This window comes from Aquarana catesbeiana, linkage group LG04 (genome assembly GCF_042186555.1).
Source record: "Aquarana catesbeiana isolate 2022-GZ linkage group LG04, ASM4218655v1, whole genome shotgun sequence".
Lineage (NCBI taxonomy): Eukaryota > Metazoa > Chordata > Amphibia > Anura > Ranidae > Aquarana > Aquarana catesbeiana.
The window spans coordinates 61551882-61573416 of record NC_133327.1 but is presented as its reverse complement, the minus strand read 5'-3'; the positions used below and the strand labels follow the sequence as shown (position 1 = coordinate 61573416).

The window sequence follows — 21535 nt, the reverse complement described above, 5'->3', positions numbered from 1 at the left end:
CGTACACACGGTCGGATTTTCCGATGGAAAATGTCCGATCGGAGCGTGTTGTCGGAAATTCCGACCGTGTGTGGGCTCCATCGGACATTTTCCATCGGATTTTCCGACACACAAAGTTGGAGAGCAGGAGATAAAATTTTCCGACAACAAAATCCGTTGTCGGAAATTCCTATCGTGTGTACACAAATCCGACGGACAAAGTGCCACGCATGCTCAGAATAAATAAAGAGATGAAAGCTATTGGCCACTGCCCCGTTTATAGTCCCGACGTACGTGTTTTACGTCACCGCGTATAGAACGATCGGATTTTCCGACAACTTTGTGTGACCGTGTGTATGCAAGACAAGTTTGAGCCAACATCCGTCGGAAAAAATCCTAGGAGTTTGTTGTCGGAATGTCCGAACAAAGTCCGACCGTGTGTACGGGGCATAAGAGTGCATTTGGCCACAGGGGATGGCAGGGACTGGGGTCTCGGAGCAATGTAGTCAGCGGGACATGCAGATGGCTCAGTTCAGGTGTCAGGCAGTGACATGGTCAATATACAGGCAAAGGATCGGTCCAGGCAGCAGGCAAAAACGTGGTCAATAAACAGGCCAGGTACAGTACAGGTGGCAGGCAGAGGCTACACTGTACTGATGTGGTGATCAGGAACGCTTTTGATGGCTGCACTGGCCCTGGTGGCACTGGCCCAAGTTCAGGGACACTGTTGCCGGCTCTGGTGACATTGTCACTGGTGTTGGGGCTATCAGGAACACTGTGACTGGCTTCAAGTGAATGAAGCCTTATGACGACACTGGGAATGGTGCAGCGGTTCAGGGAGACTGTGACTGGCTGCACAGGTGTGGGGAGTTTATTGCAGTTGGAGGAGGTAAAACCCTGTGGTTGAGTCACATTTTGCCCCTCATCTGCTCCCCATTTAGATGGGAAGATAGCAGCCAGGGGTGTGTACATTCCATGGCAAGAAATATACTCCCTATTGCACTCTGTGGGCATTACTGATGTATTATCTGCTGAGCACAACCCATTTAAATGAATAAGAGCCCCTTGGAAGTGCTCTGCAACCATGCACAATGCACACAGTTGTGGGGCAGTAGTCCAACATTAAGGGGGTTAAAACTGTTTAACCCCTGTTCAGATCACTCTTCAGAGAGCACTGTGAGTGTGAATGAGCCTGTAATTATTTTATTTTTTTTTAACTTTTTATTTTTTTTTAATTTTACCATTTTTTTTCTTTTTTTACATAAAAAACAAAAAAAGATTACTGTCATAAGAGCAGTGCAGTGTCACTATGGTGACATTACATTACTCAATTCATCAATTATCAGAGATACTGTATGCAGTAGCCAAATGTGATCTGCTGTTTCCCTACAGATTGCACCAGCAACGGCCTTGGGGCTGCTCACCGGTGCCCAAAATGGGACGACATGTGCGTACGTTCTCCCAGAAAAATCTGATTTCTGACTAGCTGTTTATCTACACTGGCTGGGCGGGAAGCAATACCAGCAAAAGTTTTATCTGTCAAAAAAAAAAAAAAAGAAAATATATAAAATTCATTTTGGCACAATATTGCATGACTGAATAATTGTGAGTCAAAGTATCACATCACTTAAAAATGAAAAATGACCGGAAAGGAAGAAGGTTTAATAGGCTGGTCTTCAAGTAGTTAATTAACTTTTCATTTTTATTCATTTACGTCTTAATTGTTATTTCATTTGTAAGTTCTATTCTTTGTAAATAGAAACAAAATTAAAGTGCTACTATACATAGAAAAAATTAAATAATGCACTTTTTTAATCTAAAAAAACACTTGTTTTTTCTTGTTTTTTAACTAATTTTGGTCAGACTAGGAAAAAAAAGCACTTTTTTCCTTTCTTTCTTTTTTACTGAAAAAAAAACCCAATATATTTCTTACTTTGTTAGCTCATTGCTGAAATGTAAAAAAAATTCTGGTTGTAGTTTACAGGTAATCTGAACTGTAGTTAAGAGCTGGTTATCAACTGGTTATCAGTGAAAATCTGGAAGAGATTCTAATACTAAGTCCCACTTTAAGGCTTCATGTACACTGCTGAAGCAGTTGGGCGTTTTTTCAGCTGCCCCTGAACTGTCCTCTAGGTTATCTTATCAGTACATGTACACAGGGTTTATAGTAGTTTCCAGGCAGTTGAGTTTAGAAGCTTTTTTTGGAAAACAAACAAATGCGTTCAGGATGGATGTTCAGAGGCATATGAGACGCCAAATGCCTGTAACAGCTTGTAAACATCGTAAGGCCTCATGTACACTGCTGCTGGTAAATGGACGTTTAGGAGCAGTTGGGCTATTTTTTCAGCTGCCCCTGAACTCTCCTCTATGTTATCTTATCAGTACATGTACACAGGGTCGTTTACAGTAGTTTCTAGGCAGTTGAGTTTAGAGGCTTTTTTTGGAACGCAAAAAAAAGGGTTCAGACGCTGAGTTTAGAGGCATTTCAAGCGCCAAACGCTTCTAAACGCTTTAACTTGCGCTTCGTTTAAAGGTGTTTTTTCATTTTTGCTTTTTTTTTTTTTTTTTTTTTTTTTAAAGCTTCTAAACGCAGCTAAACGCTTTAACTTGCACTTCGTTTAAAGGTGTTTTTTAATTTTTTCCTTTTTTTTTTTTTTTTTAACGCTTCTAAACGCAAACGCTAAATGCGGCATGTAAACGGCAAAATGGACGAGGTTACTATCTGTTAAGTTAAATCGTTCAGTAGAGGTTGTAAAAACGCCCCGTGTACATGAAGCCTAAACGTGGTAACTAGCGTTTAGCCACGTTTCGTTTACAGGCATTTTTAATTTTTGAGTTTAAAAAAGCGCTTCTAATCGCAAACGCGGCATGTAAACTGGTTACTATCTGTCAAGTTAAATCATTCAGGAGAGGTTGTAAAACGTCCTGTGTACATTAGGCCTACCTTGGAAGATTTTGAAGTGTGCAGTATGTGAAGAAAAGACAGCAGAAAAAGAAGTGTATAAGATAACTAATTCAGCAACTTTTTTCTTTCTTCTGTCCATCACTTTAACATAGAACGTAATAGGCAGTCCGGAGGTGCAGCAAACTTTGCCGGTATTACTTAAAAATATCACTGCCACAGCCACCAGTGAGAAGCAAAACATTGAGGACTCCTCCCAAACTTTACAGCTCATGGTTGACATCATATCTGCAGTCTCAAATGCAAACGTAGCAGTGGAGCCTGTCATGATGCAGGTATGTCTGTCTATATCAGCCAAACATAAAGGAAATTCACTATAAAAAAGAATGTGGAGCTGGGAACTGCGGTTGACAGCGGCAGGTAGGTGGCCCCCTTTCGAGCCCTGTAAAAGTGATCAGTGATCGCTGACTAAAACATGACATCAAGATCATGGCTGCAGCTGCAGCCATAATCCTCTTATAACTGCTTTTCATCCAGGACATTTATATACATACACTGGACGAAGCAGTTAGGCAAGCAGCTAAGTTGCAGCTAAATATTCTGTGGACAGCAATCTCTCAAATGTCATAAGCGCTGCACCTGGAGTTTTTCTTTCTGCTGACATAAAGTAGCATTACAGTTAACTGTATTTAAAGTGGTAGTAAACTCTTTTTTTTTTAATTTTTACCACCTACAGGTAAAACTATAATAAAGATAAAGCTCACCTGTAGGTAAAATGAATATCTCCCAAACTTGTACCACTTAAGAGATATTCTAGCAAGCAGCAGCCAGTGACATCACTGGTGCGTGTGCTCTGATGCATGCCTGAGCTGTGTTCCACGGCCAACATCGGGATTGACGTCATCGTGGCTCATCCAGTCAGGAGGCCAGAGACCCGAACCCAGAAGGTAGACTGGGCAAAGATGGAAGCCTCTGCAGTGGTGAAAGCATGCCGCTAGAGGGCTTCTTTCTAAGTTAAGTCTTTCATAATGTGCTAGTATGCAATGTAGTGTGGCACAGTGGTGTAGTGGGTAGCACTCTCACCTAGCAGTAAAAAGGGTCGCTGGTTCGAATCCCAACCAGGACATTACCTGCCTGGAGTTTGCATGTTTCTCCCTGTGCCAGCGTGGGTTTCTTCTGGGTACTCCGGTTTCCACACTCCAAAGACATGCTGGTAGGTTCATTGGCTTCTGGCCAAAATTGACCCTAGTATATGAATGTGAGTTGGGGACCATGGATTGTGGGCTCCTTGAGGTTAGGGACCGATGTGAGTGTGTAATGTATGTGTGGAGCGCTGGTTAAATTGACGGCACTATATGGGTACCTTAAATAAATAATAATATAATAGATGAGCATCTTAATGAGACACGATGTACAGGAATAGGGAGAATTGTAGACACCCACTCACACTCACTCAGGTTGAACTGGATGGACTGGTGTCTTTATTCAACCTTACTATGTAACTATGATATTGCCTTGCAGGTGGAGTTTTTTTTTTTCCGGTATAAAGGAGTTTACTACCACTTTAAACAGTCTGAGTATATAACTTCCACGCTTCCACTGGAGATCTGGGGACTTTGTGAAGTCTCAACCTGTATCTGAAATCAGCCATGCTGATGTAGACTGGCTGTTAAAAGACACAACCATAGGAATAAATATGTATTTATGGCAACACCTTCTCTAACAACTACATCTCCACCTCTCTATTTCAGATAAACATTCATAATCACAAAATCTTCAGTTCTTTTGGCAATGTTTTCATAGGAATGTAACTTATCGATTCTATTTTATTTTAGTATTTTTACAGCTAACCGGTCTTAACAAAATAATTACACCAGACTTTTCTTCTCCTAGAACTTTATAAAAACAGTTGATGTCGTGGTGGGCACATCCAGCGCTTGGAACGGTATGGCTAGCCAGAGTGTAACCATTCTGAACTCTGTTGAGAATTTTGCAAAAAATCTGAGCTTCAATGGCACAATCAACTTTACAGATGATTCGCTCAGCAATATTCAGCTTTCTGGACAGGTTGTGAGCAAAGATGATAGCTACATAAAGAATTTTTCCATGCAACATTTAACTGGAAGTGTGTTCATCGATAAGGGTGCAATAATAGGCAATTCTACCACTGTAGTTACCATTGCTTACAGTACATTGAAGGACATTTTGCCAAATACCACACAGGGGTTTGTCAATGGGCTGGTTATGTCAACGATCATTAAGAACTACAGTGAAAACACTGATAGCAGTAAATTTCAAATAAATATGAACTTTAGTAAAAGTAAAACATCACTAGTGAATCCAGAATGTGTCTGGTATGACCCGAAGCAGAAACTTTGGAACAATAGCAGTTGTACGACAATTACAGAAAATGATATGATATTATGCTCATGTAACCACTTGACTTCTTTCTCAATCCTTATGGGATCATCAATTCAAGATCAGTTTTTGGCAATCATTACTTACATTGGAGTCGGAATATCTCTCGGTTGCTTGGTGATTACTCTACTCATCGAGGCCTTAGTGTGGGCCTCAGTTATCAAAAACAAGACCTCCTACATACGTCATGTCTGCCTGGTAAATATTGCTGTAACGCTTCTGGTAGCCGATATCTGGTTTATCATTGGAGCGGCACTAGTAGAGAACAATAAAGGATCAGCTGCCTGCAAAGCCGCTGCCTTCTTTAGCTTCTTCTTCTACTTGTCTTTGTTTTTCTGGATGCTGACCACAGGACTTATTCTTTTTTATCGCATGGTCTACATCTTGCATGACATGAGTAGGAAGACCATGATGATCATAGCTTTCCTCCTGGGTTATGGATCTCCACTCCTTATAACCATTATCACCGTGGCTTCAACAGAACCCAGTAAAAGATTTATAAGCAGCAAATTCTGCTGGCTTGACTACAGTGACTCCAGGTCGTTCCTTGCCTTCGTGGTGCCAGCTTTAACCATTGTATTTGTTGACATACTGATCCTAGTGGTGGTCATCTTCAAATTAATGAGGCCTACAATTGGTGAACAATCAGGAAAAGAAGACAGGAAAATTTTGATTTTGATTGCTAAAACCATGGCAATCCTCACTCCTCTTCTCGGAACCACCTGGGGATTCGGTCTGGGAGTTGTAATTCATCCCGACAACCTGGTGATCAATGTAATATTTGCCGTGCTCAATTCATTTCAGGTAAGTGAAATAATGTACATAGTATATATCAAAGATGTGATACACACATAACCAAAAATTACAAAATATTGCAGCTTACCAATCATTAGATGTGGTGGCTGCATTAGTTTTCCTTTTTTCCTCTGTTTTTACCTGGTCTGGCCTGTAACAGACCTCCTGTATTATTGTGCCTAGTACACTCTGGATGAAGGAGTAACAGAGATACTTGTGGCCAGAACCATTGTCACTCTTGAGGGGAGAGTAGGGTTATGTGCAGGGCCAGGACAAGGCATGGGCAGGAGGGGAAGCCGCCCAGAGTGCCGCAGTAGTGGAGGGCGCCCCCTTACCGCATGCAAGGTCCATATCAGCTTGGCTATCAACCAGGGGCCGCAGTTCCATATCTGCTCTGACAGCTACTACTGCCACGCCGTGCTCTAACATACCTGCTTTCCCCCACTTCCGCCCACAGCTGACACAGGAACACACTGTGCATGTGCAACTACCTTCTAGCCACAAAAAAGCAAGAGACTGGCCATACAGGGGCAGTGCACACTCCATGCCAACCATGAGAAGTTAGGGAAAAGAATGGGCACAAGTTGGTACACCAATTCTATGGCATGCATTAGGAGGGTGGCGCAGTTCTGCCTCCTTGTCCTGGGCATTGGAAGAACCTGTCCCAGTTCTGTTTATATGCATTAGCAAATTTAGATACACTAACAAATTGAAGCCAAACTCCGGCTCACACTTTTTAAGCAGTCACAGCAAACAGTTTTGTTCCTTTTGGGATAAAGGTTTTACATAAATAAAAGCTGATTATTGTAAACACCTCTGTCAGTGGTAAATGGTTTGTCTCAACCCTCTAACAGCTACATCTACAGGACAGCTTGTTCTGTTGAAAAACAACACACAAGCTGGCCATACGTGTATCAAAATTCATCCAGTTCAGCAGGAACCAGCAGAATTTTGATGGTTGTTCCTGTTCATGAAGAGCCAATCGATAGATCGACTTTACATGAACAGGCTTTTTGGAAAGTCATTGTTTTTCTGGATGCTGACCCCAGGACTTGATTTCTTTTGTTATGTGATCTACATCTTGCATGACAGGAATAGGAAGACCATGATGATCAGAGGTTCGTTCAGCTACCTGAACAAAAAATGTGTGATGTATGGTCAGCTTTATTGGCTAGATCACCAGGTGAAAATACTGTAAAGAAAACCACCACATCTAAGAATTGGTAAGCTGCAATATAATAAATGTTTACTTTTGGAAATAATACTGATTTAAAATATAATATGTATGTAGAGTGGACCCCTGATGGGCCCCACAGATTTGTCCCAGGCTCTCTTTCCAAGTGAGTACACAGGCAGCCAGGCACACAGAAACTCTCACAGTCTTGCAACACAATGACAAGGCAGTGAGTGTCTTTTTGGGGTTTAATGCTCATTAAACTTGGTCGGGGTGCAGGGGAAGCCTTGGGATACTCCACATTTAGTGCACAATGTAGCAGAGGACACTCTCTGGTTTAACTAGACTCTCATGATAGCCCCCTTAACAGTAGATGAATGAACAACTCAGGGGCTCCAGACACAGGAAAAGTCCTAAGTCAACAACTCTGGAGCAAATGCTAAAATAGTTAGTAGCAACAGTCACCAGGATCTCTTACTCTGGCCTTTACTCACTATGTCCCTGTGTGCTTGGATGCCTTTGTCCAACACCAGTCAGACACTTCTCCTTGTGAGCCTCCAGGCCAGATCCAATGTGAATCCCTTCTGAATTGCCTCCAGCTTTACTCAGCAAATAGACCCCCAGCTCTCCCTACGCTTGTACCTCAATGAACTCCTGCAGACTTCAGCTAATCTGCCTAGAAGGGAAGCAGCCCTTCAGGTGTGGTCTTCTCCTCCTGGACAAGAACCCTACTGTTCCAGGCCCCAAACTATGTATGCACCCCTCAGCCACCTACTGGGCAGTCTCTCCTCCGGGAATTGGCTGAGACCACATGAATATTCAGACCAAAGGTCTGTCTCTTTCAGACCGGAACCTCCTAGAATACACTAGAAGGCAGGGGAAAGTAGTTGATCCTGTACCCAACAGGACCTAGAACAGCCAAAAATAATCACACACTGCTGCACTGACTACAGAGAAGCTAAAAAGATTAAATTTACGTTAACGTATCTAGCATCCTAATCTAGGAGGGTGCTACAAGTATAATACACACAAACTGTAAATACATGTAGTTCATAAACTAGAGAATCAGAGGTGTAACTAGAACCTTCAGTGCCCTGGTGCAAGAATCCATGAAGGGTCCCCCTGACCCCCCTGACTACTTGATCTCCCACATGTAATCAGTGATGGCTCCATTAGCAAGTGTGAGTGGGGCCTTAGGGTTAACATGTGCTTCAACTAACCCATCTTTTTCCACACCACTTGCATCCTTAGTGGTTTGTTGCAGAAATTCATAGACCCTATCTCCCTGGTTCTGTTTCATGCTGCCCATGTAATGGCCCCTTTCACATGTGTGTTAGGCCCCTAGTAAGAAGGTGGGGGGGGGGGCAATAAGGTAAGTATGCTTTGTTTGAAAGTTCACAGCTGGCCATATATCAGCCATACACCAATAGAATTTAGATGCAAATGTTTGTTTTCGGAACATTTGATTCTCCAATGGTTAGTGTGGTCAAATCGATGTTTATTTTCAAGCATAGTGAGGAGAAAATTCAAACAAGTAAAATTCTAATTGTTAACAGGGTCTTTGTTCACATCGGTGGCGAACACTCCTTTAGGAGCGCAGGGGCTCCGCCCCCCTGATCCATGTGCCCGGCCCCTAATCTACATGTAGGGCGCCAGACGCATTGGATTTCAATTTTTTTTTTTTTTTTGGAAACACATGATTAAAGCCTGAGGCTCTAATTGGCTTCAAAAAGGGTGGGCTTGGGGCTTGGAGCACTGTGCCCCAAGCCCACCCAGTTGTGTGACAATAGCAAATTAATATTCACTATTGTTTTCCTGCTTCTCCTCCCGGTCAATCAGGAAATGGATCTTAAGACCCAATTGGCCGAGAGGAAAAGCGACCTTATTGGCCAGGAGCAGAAGCAGGGAGGAAGCCGCCGAGGAGGAGATACAGGGGGAAGCCAGCAAAGCTGCCCACGGCCTGGATGGGGTAGGATGCGGGGCTGGTGGGAGGATGGGCGAGCAGCGGGCGGGGGTCGGTTTGCCAATCAACAGAGCGATGAGGGGGTGGGGGTGGTTTGGTTTGACCGATCGAAAGGGGAGGGCAAACAAACCACCTGCCCCCGACCCCTCCGAAAAAATGGAGCACCATGCGCCACTGGTACACATTGAATTTCCATATGAATGTTCAAACAAAAATCTAAGCATGTATGGCCAGCTTACTTTTTAACCCAATCCAAAGCATCCAAAGCCTCGTAGACTTCATTCTGAGCATGAAGCCATTTTGCTGTCCAGCCAAGCTGTCTTCACTGCATATTTTATATGCTTGCAGTAATTGTATACATGAATATAATAACCCAGAACTCTAACATATGCTTTGTTTTTTTTTCCAGGGATTGTTCATTTTGATATCAACTGTGCTGCTGGACCAAAAGGTGGGTAGCAACGTGATAAGATGTGCCATCAGCATCAAATGTAATTCTGGCCATGAGATGATTATCACCAGATGTGGCTGATTTTAGCCACCCATCAGACACCCCCTGGTCAACCCATCTTGGGAGGAAAGAAAAACAGTCAGGTGTATTATCATATGTTGAAGAAAGACTCCTGTCCATCCAGTTTAACCCTTCACAGCTCAAATAAGGCAAAACAGAGCCTTCCGGGCAACTATTGCCACATGGGGGATCTATCTTGACTCAAAGAAGTCAAGCTAGATCAGTTGTCTGGATCAGAACACCCCAATATTATTCTAAGTATAGTTATGGACACAATCACTTACAAGAAAATGATCCTATTCTTGTTCATTTTACCATCATTCCCTATTTTGCAAAATCATCTCTATTACATGCACAACCAATGCCCCCCACCTTGTCATTTTGTATGTATTTGCACCCTGCAGCAGTTCACCGGTAGTAGAGCAACAGCATCTCCCACATAGGGGTAGCTGATGTTTATGGAAACCAGGGATCCAGCTTGTAACCACATGAGGTTTATGAGGCGAGTTTCCCCACCCCTGATGACACTATAGGCTAAATAAGTAGTTTATAGTATGTCCTCTTAACGTGTTATCTCAAAAAAGAAGTTTAGTACTTATTTAAATTCAAAAACAAACATTTAAAGTTGAATTCCTTCCTTCCCTCAGTCTTGCACAGTTGTGGTGGCTCCTTTCCTGTACTAAAATTACCATATTTATCAGCGTATAACACACACTTTTTTTCCCCTGAAAATCGGGGGCAAAGCAGGGGTGTGTGTTATACGATGACAGCGTACCTCACCGAGCCGTCATCTCCTCTCCACTCGGCTCCTCGGCTTTCACTCAGCTCTCATGTCGCATACAGTCCTGCCTCCGCCACCGGCATTGGACCAGTGTTCTGCCTATCACAGGAGCTGGTCCAATGCTGATGGCGGAGGTGGGACTGTGTGTGTGTAACGTGAGAGCCAAGTGGAGAGAAGATGGCAGCTCACTGATTTCCTTATTCAGGCTGCTGGTGAGGGAGATGGTGAGACTGCAAAAATGGTAGTTTAAAAAAGGAATTAATCAGGCTGCATTGAGGACAATAATCAGGCTGCATTGAGGACAATAATCAGGCTGCATTGAGGACAATAATCAGGCTGCATTGAGGACAATAATCAGGCTGCATTGATCAGGCTGCATTGAGGACTTTATTTGGGCTGCATTGAGGACAATAATGACCACTGATAGGTGGCACTGATGGGAACTGGTAGGTGGCACTGGTGGGCACTGGTTAACAGAACTGATGGGCACTGGTAGGTAGCACTGGTGGGCACTGGTTAGGAGCACTGGTGGGCACTGGTTAGCAGCACTGGCGGTCACTGTGTGGGACCGATGTCCCTTTTACAGAAGCTGATAATCACCCTGTCAGAGTGAGGGGGGAAAAAGCTGATTACCAGCTTCTGTTTACATCATGTGATCAGCTGTCATTGGCTGAAGCTGATCATGTGGTAAAGGGCTGGGATTGTCCCTTTACTCCGATCAGCCGAGTCCCAAGTCGCAGGCAGCGTGAGCACGGGAGGACATCCATGTACGCCCTCCCAGCAATTTAGGCCCACGCTGTAGCCATCTTTCAACTATAGCGCAGGCACCAAGTGGTTAAAGCTTGTAAGAGGAGATTTTGTTCTCCCCTGATTGTTCTATGAGGCTGCAGGACCATTCTCCCAAGAAAAAAAAACAACTCTCTAGCAATACACACCAAACTGTGCATGTTTCCCCCATGGTTTGGGAACTGTGAAATAAAGAAAGGATCAGAGAAGACATGATCAAACAGCCTTTTTACACAATGCAGAGGATTAACCTCTTAGGTTCCACAGTGAGTATAACAAGCATGCTTTACTGCATATACAGACTGGTTTAACTGTTGTGAGATTAGTAATACTTTAACTACTTCCATACAGGGCATTTTCACCCCCTTCCTGCCCAAGCCAATTTTCAGCTTTCAGCGCTGTCGCACTTTGAATAACAATTGCGCGGTTATACAACACTGTACCCAAATGAAATTTTTATCATTTTTTCCCCACGAATAGAGCTTTCTTTTGGTGGTATTTGATCACCCCTGCGGTTTTTATTTCTTGTGCTATAAACAAAACAAGAGTGACAAGTTTGAAAAAACACAATATTTTTTACTTTTTGCTATAATAAGTATCCAAATGTTTTTTGTTTTTTTAAACAAATTTTTTCCTCATTTTAGGCCGATACGTATTCTTCTACATATTTTTGGTAAAAAATATCGCAATAAGCGTATATTTATTGGTTTGCGCAAAAGTTATAGCGTCTACAAAATAAGGGGATAGATTTATAGCATTTTTATTATTATTATTTTTTTTACTAGTAATGGCGGCGATCTGCGATTTTTATTGTGACTGCGATATTGCGGCGGACACATCGGACAATTTTGACACATTTTTGGGACCATTCACATTTATACAGCGATCCGTGCTTTAAAAATGCATTGATTACTGTATAAATGTGACTGGCAATGAAGGGGTTAACCAGCAGGGGGCGCTGTAGGGGTTAATGTGTTGCTGGGGAGTGATTCTAACTGTGTGGGGAGGGGATTCACAAGGGGAGGAGACCGATCAGTGTTCCTCTGTACAAGGAACACACCATCGGTCTCCTCCCATCTGACAGGATGTAGATCTGTGTGTTTATACACACAGATCCACGGTCCTGCTCGGTTACCGGGCAATCGCGGGTGCCCGGCGGACATCGCGCACCGGTACGCGCACCGGGACCCGAGCGATGCGGCGGGCGCGCGCGCCGCCTGGGCTGCGCCGTCATATGACGGCGGCCCAGGATAACAGCTGCACCGTCCCGCCGTCATATGACGGCGGGCGGGCAGCAAGTAGTTAAATACACGTTAAAAAGGAGCTCCAGTCTTTAAAAAAATAAATAAGTCAGCGGCTACAAATACTGTAGTTGCTGACTTATTAAAAAGACAATTAGCAGCCCAGGGATCCTGCACTGTCTTCACCCAGGCTGGTTCTTTGCCAGTCTTTGGGTTTCCTGTGCCGCCATGTTGACTGTGGGATTCCAGGTGTGACTCCCTGCAGCTTCACAGCCAGCTAACCACTATGCATGTGTGAGCCATGCTACGCTTTCTGAATGGTCCCGTGGGCTCCTGGGACATGTGTTCCGGGGGTTGCGGGCAGGGAGGGGGGTGCCGAACTTCCACTTTGCTTGACTAGGCAAGCCATAGGGAAAGTGGGAGAGAGTACCTGTCTAAACTAGGTACCCACTCTCAGAAAAAGAAATGTTTGCAAAAGGAGAGGGGGGGAGGCAGATAAGTGGAACTTCCCTTTTCAGGTGAAGTTTTGCTTTAAGTCCAGTAGCAGCAATATCCAACAATGATTGCAGATTTTTGTAACATTCTATGTTCCTCTATCACTGAACAGATTATTTATGAACTATGTTAGATTTTACTGCTCACGATATAATTTGTATCTCTATGTTTGTTCTTAGGTGCGGAAGGCAGTAAGTAGCAGCATAACTTCCTCTTACTTCAGAACACTCAGATCCAGGGGGCAGGTAAGTGTACCCCATAATATACATTGGGACTCAACATTTGAAATGTAATTTTGCTGTCAGACTGTTCTAAACACGGGAAACATGCGCCCCTTTACAGGCATACTATAGACACCCCCCAGGTACGAAACTGAAAGGAATATTACACTTTTATTGTTTCACTTTAAGCATTATTAAAATCACTGCTCCCGAAAAAAACGGCCGTTTTTAAAACTTCTTTTTGCATTGATACATGTCCCCTGGGGCAGGACCCAGGTTCCCAAACACTTTTTATAACAATACCTTGCATATAAGCCTTTAAAATTAACACTTTTGTTTTCTCCCATAGACTTTTAAAGGGTGTTCCGCGGCTTTCGAATTTGCTGCGAAAACCCCAAATTGTTCAGCCGATGTTCGAGTCGAACATGAGTTCGACTTGAACTCAAAGCTCATCCCTAGTCATAGGTAAATGGTGTGAGCAGATGTTCACACTGTTTGTGTATAGCCCGGCCAAGGCTGACACTACCCTGGTTTCCTGCAGTTCCACTCTGTAACGACATCCCGAATATGAAAGGGGTTAAAGCCATTTAGAACATTCCATTTCTGAACGCAAAGGCAGCTACTGAACACTCCAATCAGCCGAACAAGAAACCCATACGAATAATTCTCCCCCCCCCCCCCCCAAGTACGAGATGAGGCTCTGTACGGAGGGTCAAACAGGAATCAGACTCTTTTATAAGAACCAGAATACAGTCTTATATACAGTAGAAGAGGAGGTCCCCCTCCTGCTCATATTACTCTAACAATACAACTGTAACCAGAAACAGAACATGAGCTAATTAACTAATCCCATAAAGCAGCCGATGTGACTCCGTGCCCTCCTGAGCATTGTATGATTAATCAGAATTTCACTACAGGTCAGACTTGTTGTCACTGAGCTTCACACATTAGTATAAACACAGGACCCCTTCTCACAATAGCAGGAGCTACAGTCAGGTCCATAAATATTGGGACATTAACACAATTCTAATCTTTTTGGCTCTATACATAACCACAATGGATTTGAAATTAAACTAATAAGATGTGCTTTAACTGCAAACTTTCAGCTTTAATTTAAGGGTATTTACATCCAAATCAGGTGAACGGTGTAGGAATACAACAGTTTGTATATGTGCCTCCCACTGTTTAAGGGACCAAAAGTAATGGGACAGATTAACACTCTCTAGTTTTAGTAAATCGACCCCCTTGTGTTGTTGATACAGATTTGTATCACACATCAGGACTTCCCATGTGCTTTTTAATGTTTTTTCATATAGTCTTAGATCATGGATGCCTGTAGATATAGCAATTTTAGTGTTAGGCTGGACTTTTAAGTCTTCAGAATCGTATTTCGATTTTTGATAAACTGCTCCCCATGATTAGTATATTACAAAGTGGTTTGTTTTACCTTTACAGACAACATCTACAGACTCATCAGGAACATCAAAGCCAAAGAGAAGGAAGAAGCCCTACAAGAAAATATTTTTTGGCAAAAGAGGTGTGTATGTATAGATTTACAGCCACATTTCACCTTATTTCACATTTTCTGACAGTGACAAGGATGTTTTTTCTTCACTTTTCTTTTGTCTCCGTGGCCTTCGGTCTCTGACCCTTCCCCTCCTCTATATATATATATATATATATATATATATATATATATATATATATATAAATTAATATAACATTACACTCATCTGTTGAAAAAAAAAACACCTCTCCGAGATCCCTTGACATTTCACTAGACCTTTGAAGGAAAGGGGCACAAACATCATCTGTGGGCTGACAGAGAAGGCGGCTGTCAATGACGTTTTTTATTTAAATGGTGGTATGGGTTTTCAGAAGAAGGAAAAGATTAGGGAAACAGAGCAAGGCAGGCAAGTTCTGCCCACTTTATTATTTTTAATACATTTTTTACTTTTATGTCAAGTATTTTTTTAATTGGTGGGGTCACTGAACTTTTTGAAACTTTTCAGAGGACAAACCTTTGTTTTGGATCGTTTCGTTTCTAATTTTCGTTTCATTTCGTTTTGTTTGTTTGTTTTTGACCGGATTCAACTTTTTTCCAATGGATTTAAATCAAATTTGAATATATTAAATATATATTAAATCAATCCAAATTCCTTATGAATAATACTGTAATTACTTCTTTTCTATTCAAATTGGTTTGATTCTAAATTCGAATTTCGGAAGATAGTTATATTCTATTTTATTCTATTCTATTCTATTTTTTTCTAGTCTATTCTTTTCTATTGTATTCTATTATTTTTTATTCTAATCCATTCTATTCTTTTCTATTCTATTACTTTATTTTCTATTCTATTGTGTTCTGTTTTACTCCATTTTAATCTCTTTTATTCTATTCTATTATTTTCAAAATTCAAATTTCAGAAGATGGCTTTTCACACTTTTCAGATATTTAGTTTTAAAAAATTTTTGAAAACTATTTATCATTTCGCTTCCACTTTACAATTATGTGCCAATTTGTGTTGGTCTATCACATAAAATCCCAATAAAATACATTTACGTTTTTGGTTGTAACATGACAAAATGTGGAAAATTTCAAGGGGCATGAATACTTTAAGGCACTGTATATTATAACACTTATAATCTTGGATTGCGAGTAATGCAGTTAACGAGCGTTTCGCAATACGAGCACTGTATTTTTAAAAATTCTGACTCGGTTTGCGAGTGTTGTTTTGCAAAACGAGCAGGATTCAAGCCACAGCGGTGTGCAGTCCTGCGTTTGGCCTGAGGTGGGGGGCGCCAGAGCCGATCGGAACCGTTCGGAAATGCTCGGAAAGACTCGGAAATACTCCATTTCCGAGCCTTTCCGAGGTTTGTCCTTGGGCCTTTCCGTGTGTTTCCGAGGCTCTCCGACGCCCCCACCTCTGGCCGCATGCGATATTGCATGCCATTGAAGTAAATGCGGAACAAACTATTTTCATTTCCATTGACTTCAACGGGGAAACTAGCTTTGGTATGCGAGCACTTTGGATTACGAGCATTACAAGGTACAGTTTTGCCTATACTAAGCCCCTAGTATAGTTACAAAGTAGGTGAGATTGAAAAAAGACACAAGCCTATCAAGTCCAACCTATGTGTGATTATGTGTCAGTATTACATTGTATATCCCTGAATGTTGCGGTCATTTAAGGTGCTTATCTAATAGTTTCTTGAAGCTATCGATGCTCCCCGCTGAGACCACTGCCTGTGGAAGGGAATTCCACATCCTTGCCGCTCCTACAGTAAAGAACCCTCTACGTAGTTTAAGGTTAAACCTCTTTTCTTCTAATTTTAATGAGTGGCCACGAGTCTTGCTAAACTTTCTTCTGCGAAAAAGTTTTATTTCTATTGTAGGGTCACCAGTACGGTATTTGTATATTGAAATCATATCCCCTCTCAAGTTGTTCAGTGCTCGCAACCTTTCCTCACAACTAAGATCCTCCAGACCCTTTATTAGCTTTGTTACCCTTCTTTGTACTCGCTCTATTTCCAGTACATCCTTCCTGAGGACTGGTGCCCAGAACTGGACAGCATACTCCAGGTGCGGCCGGACCAGAGTCTTGTAGAGTGGGAGAATTATCGTTTTATCTCTGGAGTTGATCCCCTTTTTAATGCATGCCAATATTCTGTTTGCTTTGTTAGCAGCAGCTTGGCATTGCATGCCATTGCTGAGCCTATCATCTACTAGGACCCCCAGGTCCTATTCCATCCTAGATTCCCCCCAGAGATTCTCCCCCCAGTGTATAGATTGCATTCATATTTTTGCCACCCAAAGTTTTCTACATTGAGCCTCATTTGCCATGTAGTTACCCACCCCATTAATTTGTTCAGATTTCTTCTACAAGGTTTTTTTTGTACATTTTACTGTATTCAATAAAAATGTATTGAAAGGTAAAATCATACGCTACACCTCTCTCAGACATATATCACTCATATACACAATATGTATAATCTCCTATATTGATAACTTATCAACATAACAATCGTATAGAGTTAGTATGAGTGATTCCAAAAAACTTAGTAGATTCTAGGTGATCCTCAAAGTGGAAGAAAAGTGTGCATTTAATTCCCAGGACAGACCCAGTAGGTAAGTCAATTATTCCAGATGGAAAACCGACATATACTTCCAGAGATTGAACCAGTTGACAAAGTGGTATTCCAAAGTATAGAAAGCACAGAGTCTTCAGGTATTGATCACAAATGTATTAATGGTATACACTATGGAGCCCCAGATGATGCACTGGCGGCACCCTTAACCATATTCATAGGGCCCTGTGGTCCAGAGGAGGATATTTTACAGAGCCTATGTGTTCCTACAGATAGCTAGGCTCATATTCCACTGCAAACACCTCCCTCGCACACCAATAGGGGCTCATTTCAAAAAGCCATGGGCATACAGAGCTTGGATCTTAAAGGCATTTCAAAGCATGTGCGATCATATTGTATATCCATAACTCAAGTCCATATATTCCATATGATTAAGTTGAAGCTAATGCTTATATTCCGCAAGGTAGCCTCTGGATCAAAACAAAAGAACATGATGTTGCATATGCACATGTATTATACTGATCAGTCCATATTGGATCATTAGGGGTTAGACCCTGATTTTTTCTATTTTTTCTTTTTGTTTTGTCATATTTGGGTTTTTTATATACGAGAGTTGGTAGAGTCTAAACCAGTTGTTTTCAATTTTGGAAATTTTGCATGCATAGGGGAGCAGACATTTTGCCGTATGGTAGGCCCTCTTTGATTGTATATTGTCAGCTCTAATATTTGAATATTTGTTTTAATTTAGCTGTCTACCATCTCTACTCGACTCAAGATTCAAGTGAAACATCTGGAAATTCATACTCAGTGCTCACATAAAAGACAACGGCTGGACAGTGTGATGAACTTGGGGTGTGGATCATGAGTGATCATAACTGAGTAAAAATAAGCAAAATGCAGGGGTCTACAATGTAATCACACTGATATACAACATGATTTTCTTATAATTACGAAAATGAGTGTATTTTAGTGTGTTCTGGGTCGAAGGGAAATAGAAGGCCAAAGTCTAAAACATTTTATTGTAAGCTCTAATATTTCTCTACTTTAAAATCATCCCCAAACACATATTTTGAGCTATTTCATACGTAAAGTTAAATTTTTGTAACACTAAATCAGTGGTCTCCAAACTGTGTCATGGGGGCCAGATGTGACTCTTTGCTTGCTTTTATCTGGCCCTTGGGGCACTATCCCTCCCACTGACAACAATGATGGGGCACTATTCCTCCTACTAATACCAAAGACAAATTATTTATTCTCACTGACACCAGGACATTTTCTACTCCCACTGACCACAGTCTAGTCCCCCTAAAGTCTGAAGCACAGTAAACTGGCCCTTCGTTTAGAAAGTTTGGAGATCTCTGCCCTAAATAATATCCTTAATGTAATTTCTCGATTCCCACCAATGTGTAGTGATACAAAATAGCACAAAAAATGTAAGCAGCCTCACCCAACATTTGCCTGGAGTGTGATACAATGAACATAGATGAACTTTCAAGGAAAAGGTAATCAAGATGAGGTAGTTCATAGTAATATACTGTATATTCATTTAGATGTGGGGAGCCTCCACCTCTCACGATGCATCTCACCTTCTCTTTGTGGAATAAATTCGTACTTATTAAACTTCTATGCATTTTTAACAACCAAAATGGATGTAAAACCTTATCCCCATACAGGCCAGGAGGAGGGGTGTCTGCCAGCTCAATTACTACCATATGTAAGCTCAACAAATAGATGCACAGACTAATCAAATCTATATATACTGTATTTTTTTACATAGATTATACAATCTATATATGCTACTTTTCCCAATCTAGAAGAAATAAAAATATAACAACTGGACTATTTCATTAAGATTCAACACATTTATACATACAGTATGTTAGTAATGTTAAAGTGATTGTAAAGTCTTAAAAAAAATAAATAACAAACATGTTATACTTACCTCCTCTGTGCAGTTGGTTTTGCACAGGGCAGCCCAAATCCTCCTTTTCTCGGGTCACTTTTTGCTGCTCTTGGCCCCTTCCTCCTGTTGAGTGCCCCCTCAGCAAGCAGCTTGCAATGGGGGCACCGAGCTGAGGCACAGTTCCCTGTGCCCCACCCCCTCTCTCTCCTGATTGGCTAAGTGACTTTGACTGACAGCTGTGGGAGCCAATGGCACCGCTGCTGTGCCTCAGCCATTCAGGAGGAGCGTCCCGGACAGCTAAGACACTTGTGGACATTGCTGGAGAGAGATGGGGCTCAGGTAAGTAATTAGGGGGTGCTTGGGAGGTTGCTACACATAGAAGTCTTTTTATTTTAATGCATAGAATGCATTAAGATAAAAAACCTTGTGCCTCTACAACTCCATTAATAAGCAAATATTAGATATTAGAAACTGGAAGGCTTCTAACACCTATTGAAGAGGCAGAGTGCCAATAAAAATTAAAAAATTCAGAAAGGGGAGGGGAAAAAGAAGATTTTCTAAGCACTTTGTGAGAAGGCTAGAAAGCAGGTAAAAAAGGTAGAAAAAAAAAGAACGCAGTAATGGAGTGAGACTAGGTCAAAACTAGGTCAAGAAGATAAGGATGGGTGAGGGGAGGGGGAGAAGGAAAACCAGGACCATAGGATGAGGAGGGGAGCGAAAAATCCCTGCAGGATCCAAGCCAACATAATGAGTCACCAGAGGCCCAGTCAGACATAGAGTGGAGCATGGTCAAGGTTCAGGCCATCATTTCAAGATATCCACATTTCCCAGACTCTCAAAAACATGAGTGTAATTCAGTATTGAGGTGAGCTTTTCATGGACCATAGTCCTCATGAGTTGCTGCTTTACTTCAGCAAAAAGGATAAACCGTTGCAGCCAAGCTTTAGTCAACATCTGATGAGCAGCCAGAAAGACAAAGCCCACCAATTTTCTCTAGTTCCTAGAAAATGTGACAATGGGCTTATGTAGTAGCCCCACGCATTATGCACTAAAGATGTATTGAGAACTGCCCTATACTAAAGACTTTTGAAAAGCCATTTTTGCTCTGTGAGAAGTCATCATGCTTTTTTGGAACCACCTTTGGATATTCACCGTAGAGTGCTTGTAGTCCCCATTTGACTATATGCAGAATAAGAACATAAGTATGAGAGACCACATTCAGTAATTAATATTTTGTGAAAGTTGATGGATTCCCCGCTACTTAACATTAGGGGAATAAAGCTGGCATTAGCTTTGAGCTACTCAGGAGATGTCATGTCTAGATGATGCATCCTGTCCAAATGTGGCCCCTTTGTATTGTATCAGGTTGATTTACTAATGCCAAATAAGCTGTTCTCTTTGTATGTGAATTTTTCCCTTACAAAGAATACCGATCACATGTATAGAAAATTAAAAGTATTTTTGCTTGCATATGATTGGGTAACAGAAGCCAACAGAGCTTTACCTCATTCATGAAGCTAAATGAAATTCACTTTCAAATTCCTTTTAGTAAATGAACTCCTATGTGTGTGTTCTTTTCTTTACAGCAATCATATACTATATCCAAATTCAAAATCTTTTTACGCTATTGATTGCTCTATAAATATATATCTGTGACAAGAGCTGTGTGCATGTTAATGCAATAAACCTTCATAAGCCTAGGACAGATCTGGAATGACTGTTTATTTAAATTATCCTTGGTCTATCTGCTACATAACTTTACTCTGTTCCATGTGTGTAAAGTTTGAATAGGAAAAACAATGTTGGATATTCATTGATAAGATACATGTCCTGCATACATTTATTTTTGCCATTACCTACACATACAATTGTCATAATGCAAGCTGTACTCGTGTCTATTAATATTATAATATGTCAAGTTTATTGTTGCCTTCAGCAATTTTTTCTTCCGAAATTGTTTTATAAATATGCAAATGAAGTACCAGAACTAATACAGGTTTCTTTTTTTTTTTTTATCTAAAATGCACAGCATTACAAACTGTAAGTATCAATATTACCTTTGTTATGTATAGGTCTCACTAGGCTTCAGATCAGCGTAAAGAAATAAAAGAAAAAGTAGCCAGCAACCCAAGCTGCCAGCACTTGTTAGGGCTTTGTTCCAGAATTATTCCCAATATAATAATAATAATGTGTAGCTCAAGCTATAATATAATATAGAATAAATAAATGTGATAAGTAAACACTCGCGCCTGTGATAATAAACCTTATAAACAATAT

At 41.4% G+C, this 21535-nt stretch overlaps 1 protein-coding gene across 2 annotated transcripts in view; it reads left to right on the top strand.

The window, feature by feature from the left end:
• The window catches only part of LOC141139296 (adhesion G protein-coupled receptor F5-like), a 128915-nt gene extending 107957 nt beyond the window's left edge, over nt 1-20958 (top strand). For both annotated transcript variants that reach the window (XM_073625264.1, XM_073625265.1), the window contains 6 exons: nt 3037-3216; nt 4775-6103; nt 9641-9682; nt 13225-13290; nt 14722-14803; nt 18104-20958. In XM_073625264.1, coding sequence (XP_073481365.1) covers nt 3037-3216; nt 4775-6103; nt 9641-9682; nt 13225-13290; nt 14722-14803; nt 18104-18174 — 1770 coding nt within the window. In that variant the 3' untranslated portion in view covers nt 18175-20958. The remainder of the gene's footprint in view (nt 1-3036; nt 3217-4774; nt 6104-9640; nt 9683-13224; nt 13291-14721; nt 14804-18103) is intronic.
• Nucleotides 20959-21535: the final 577 nt, after the last annotated feature.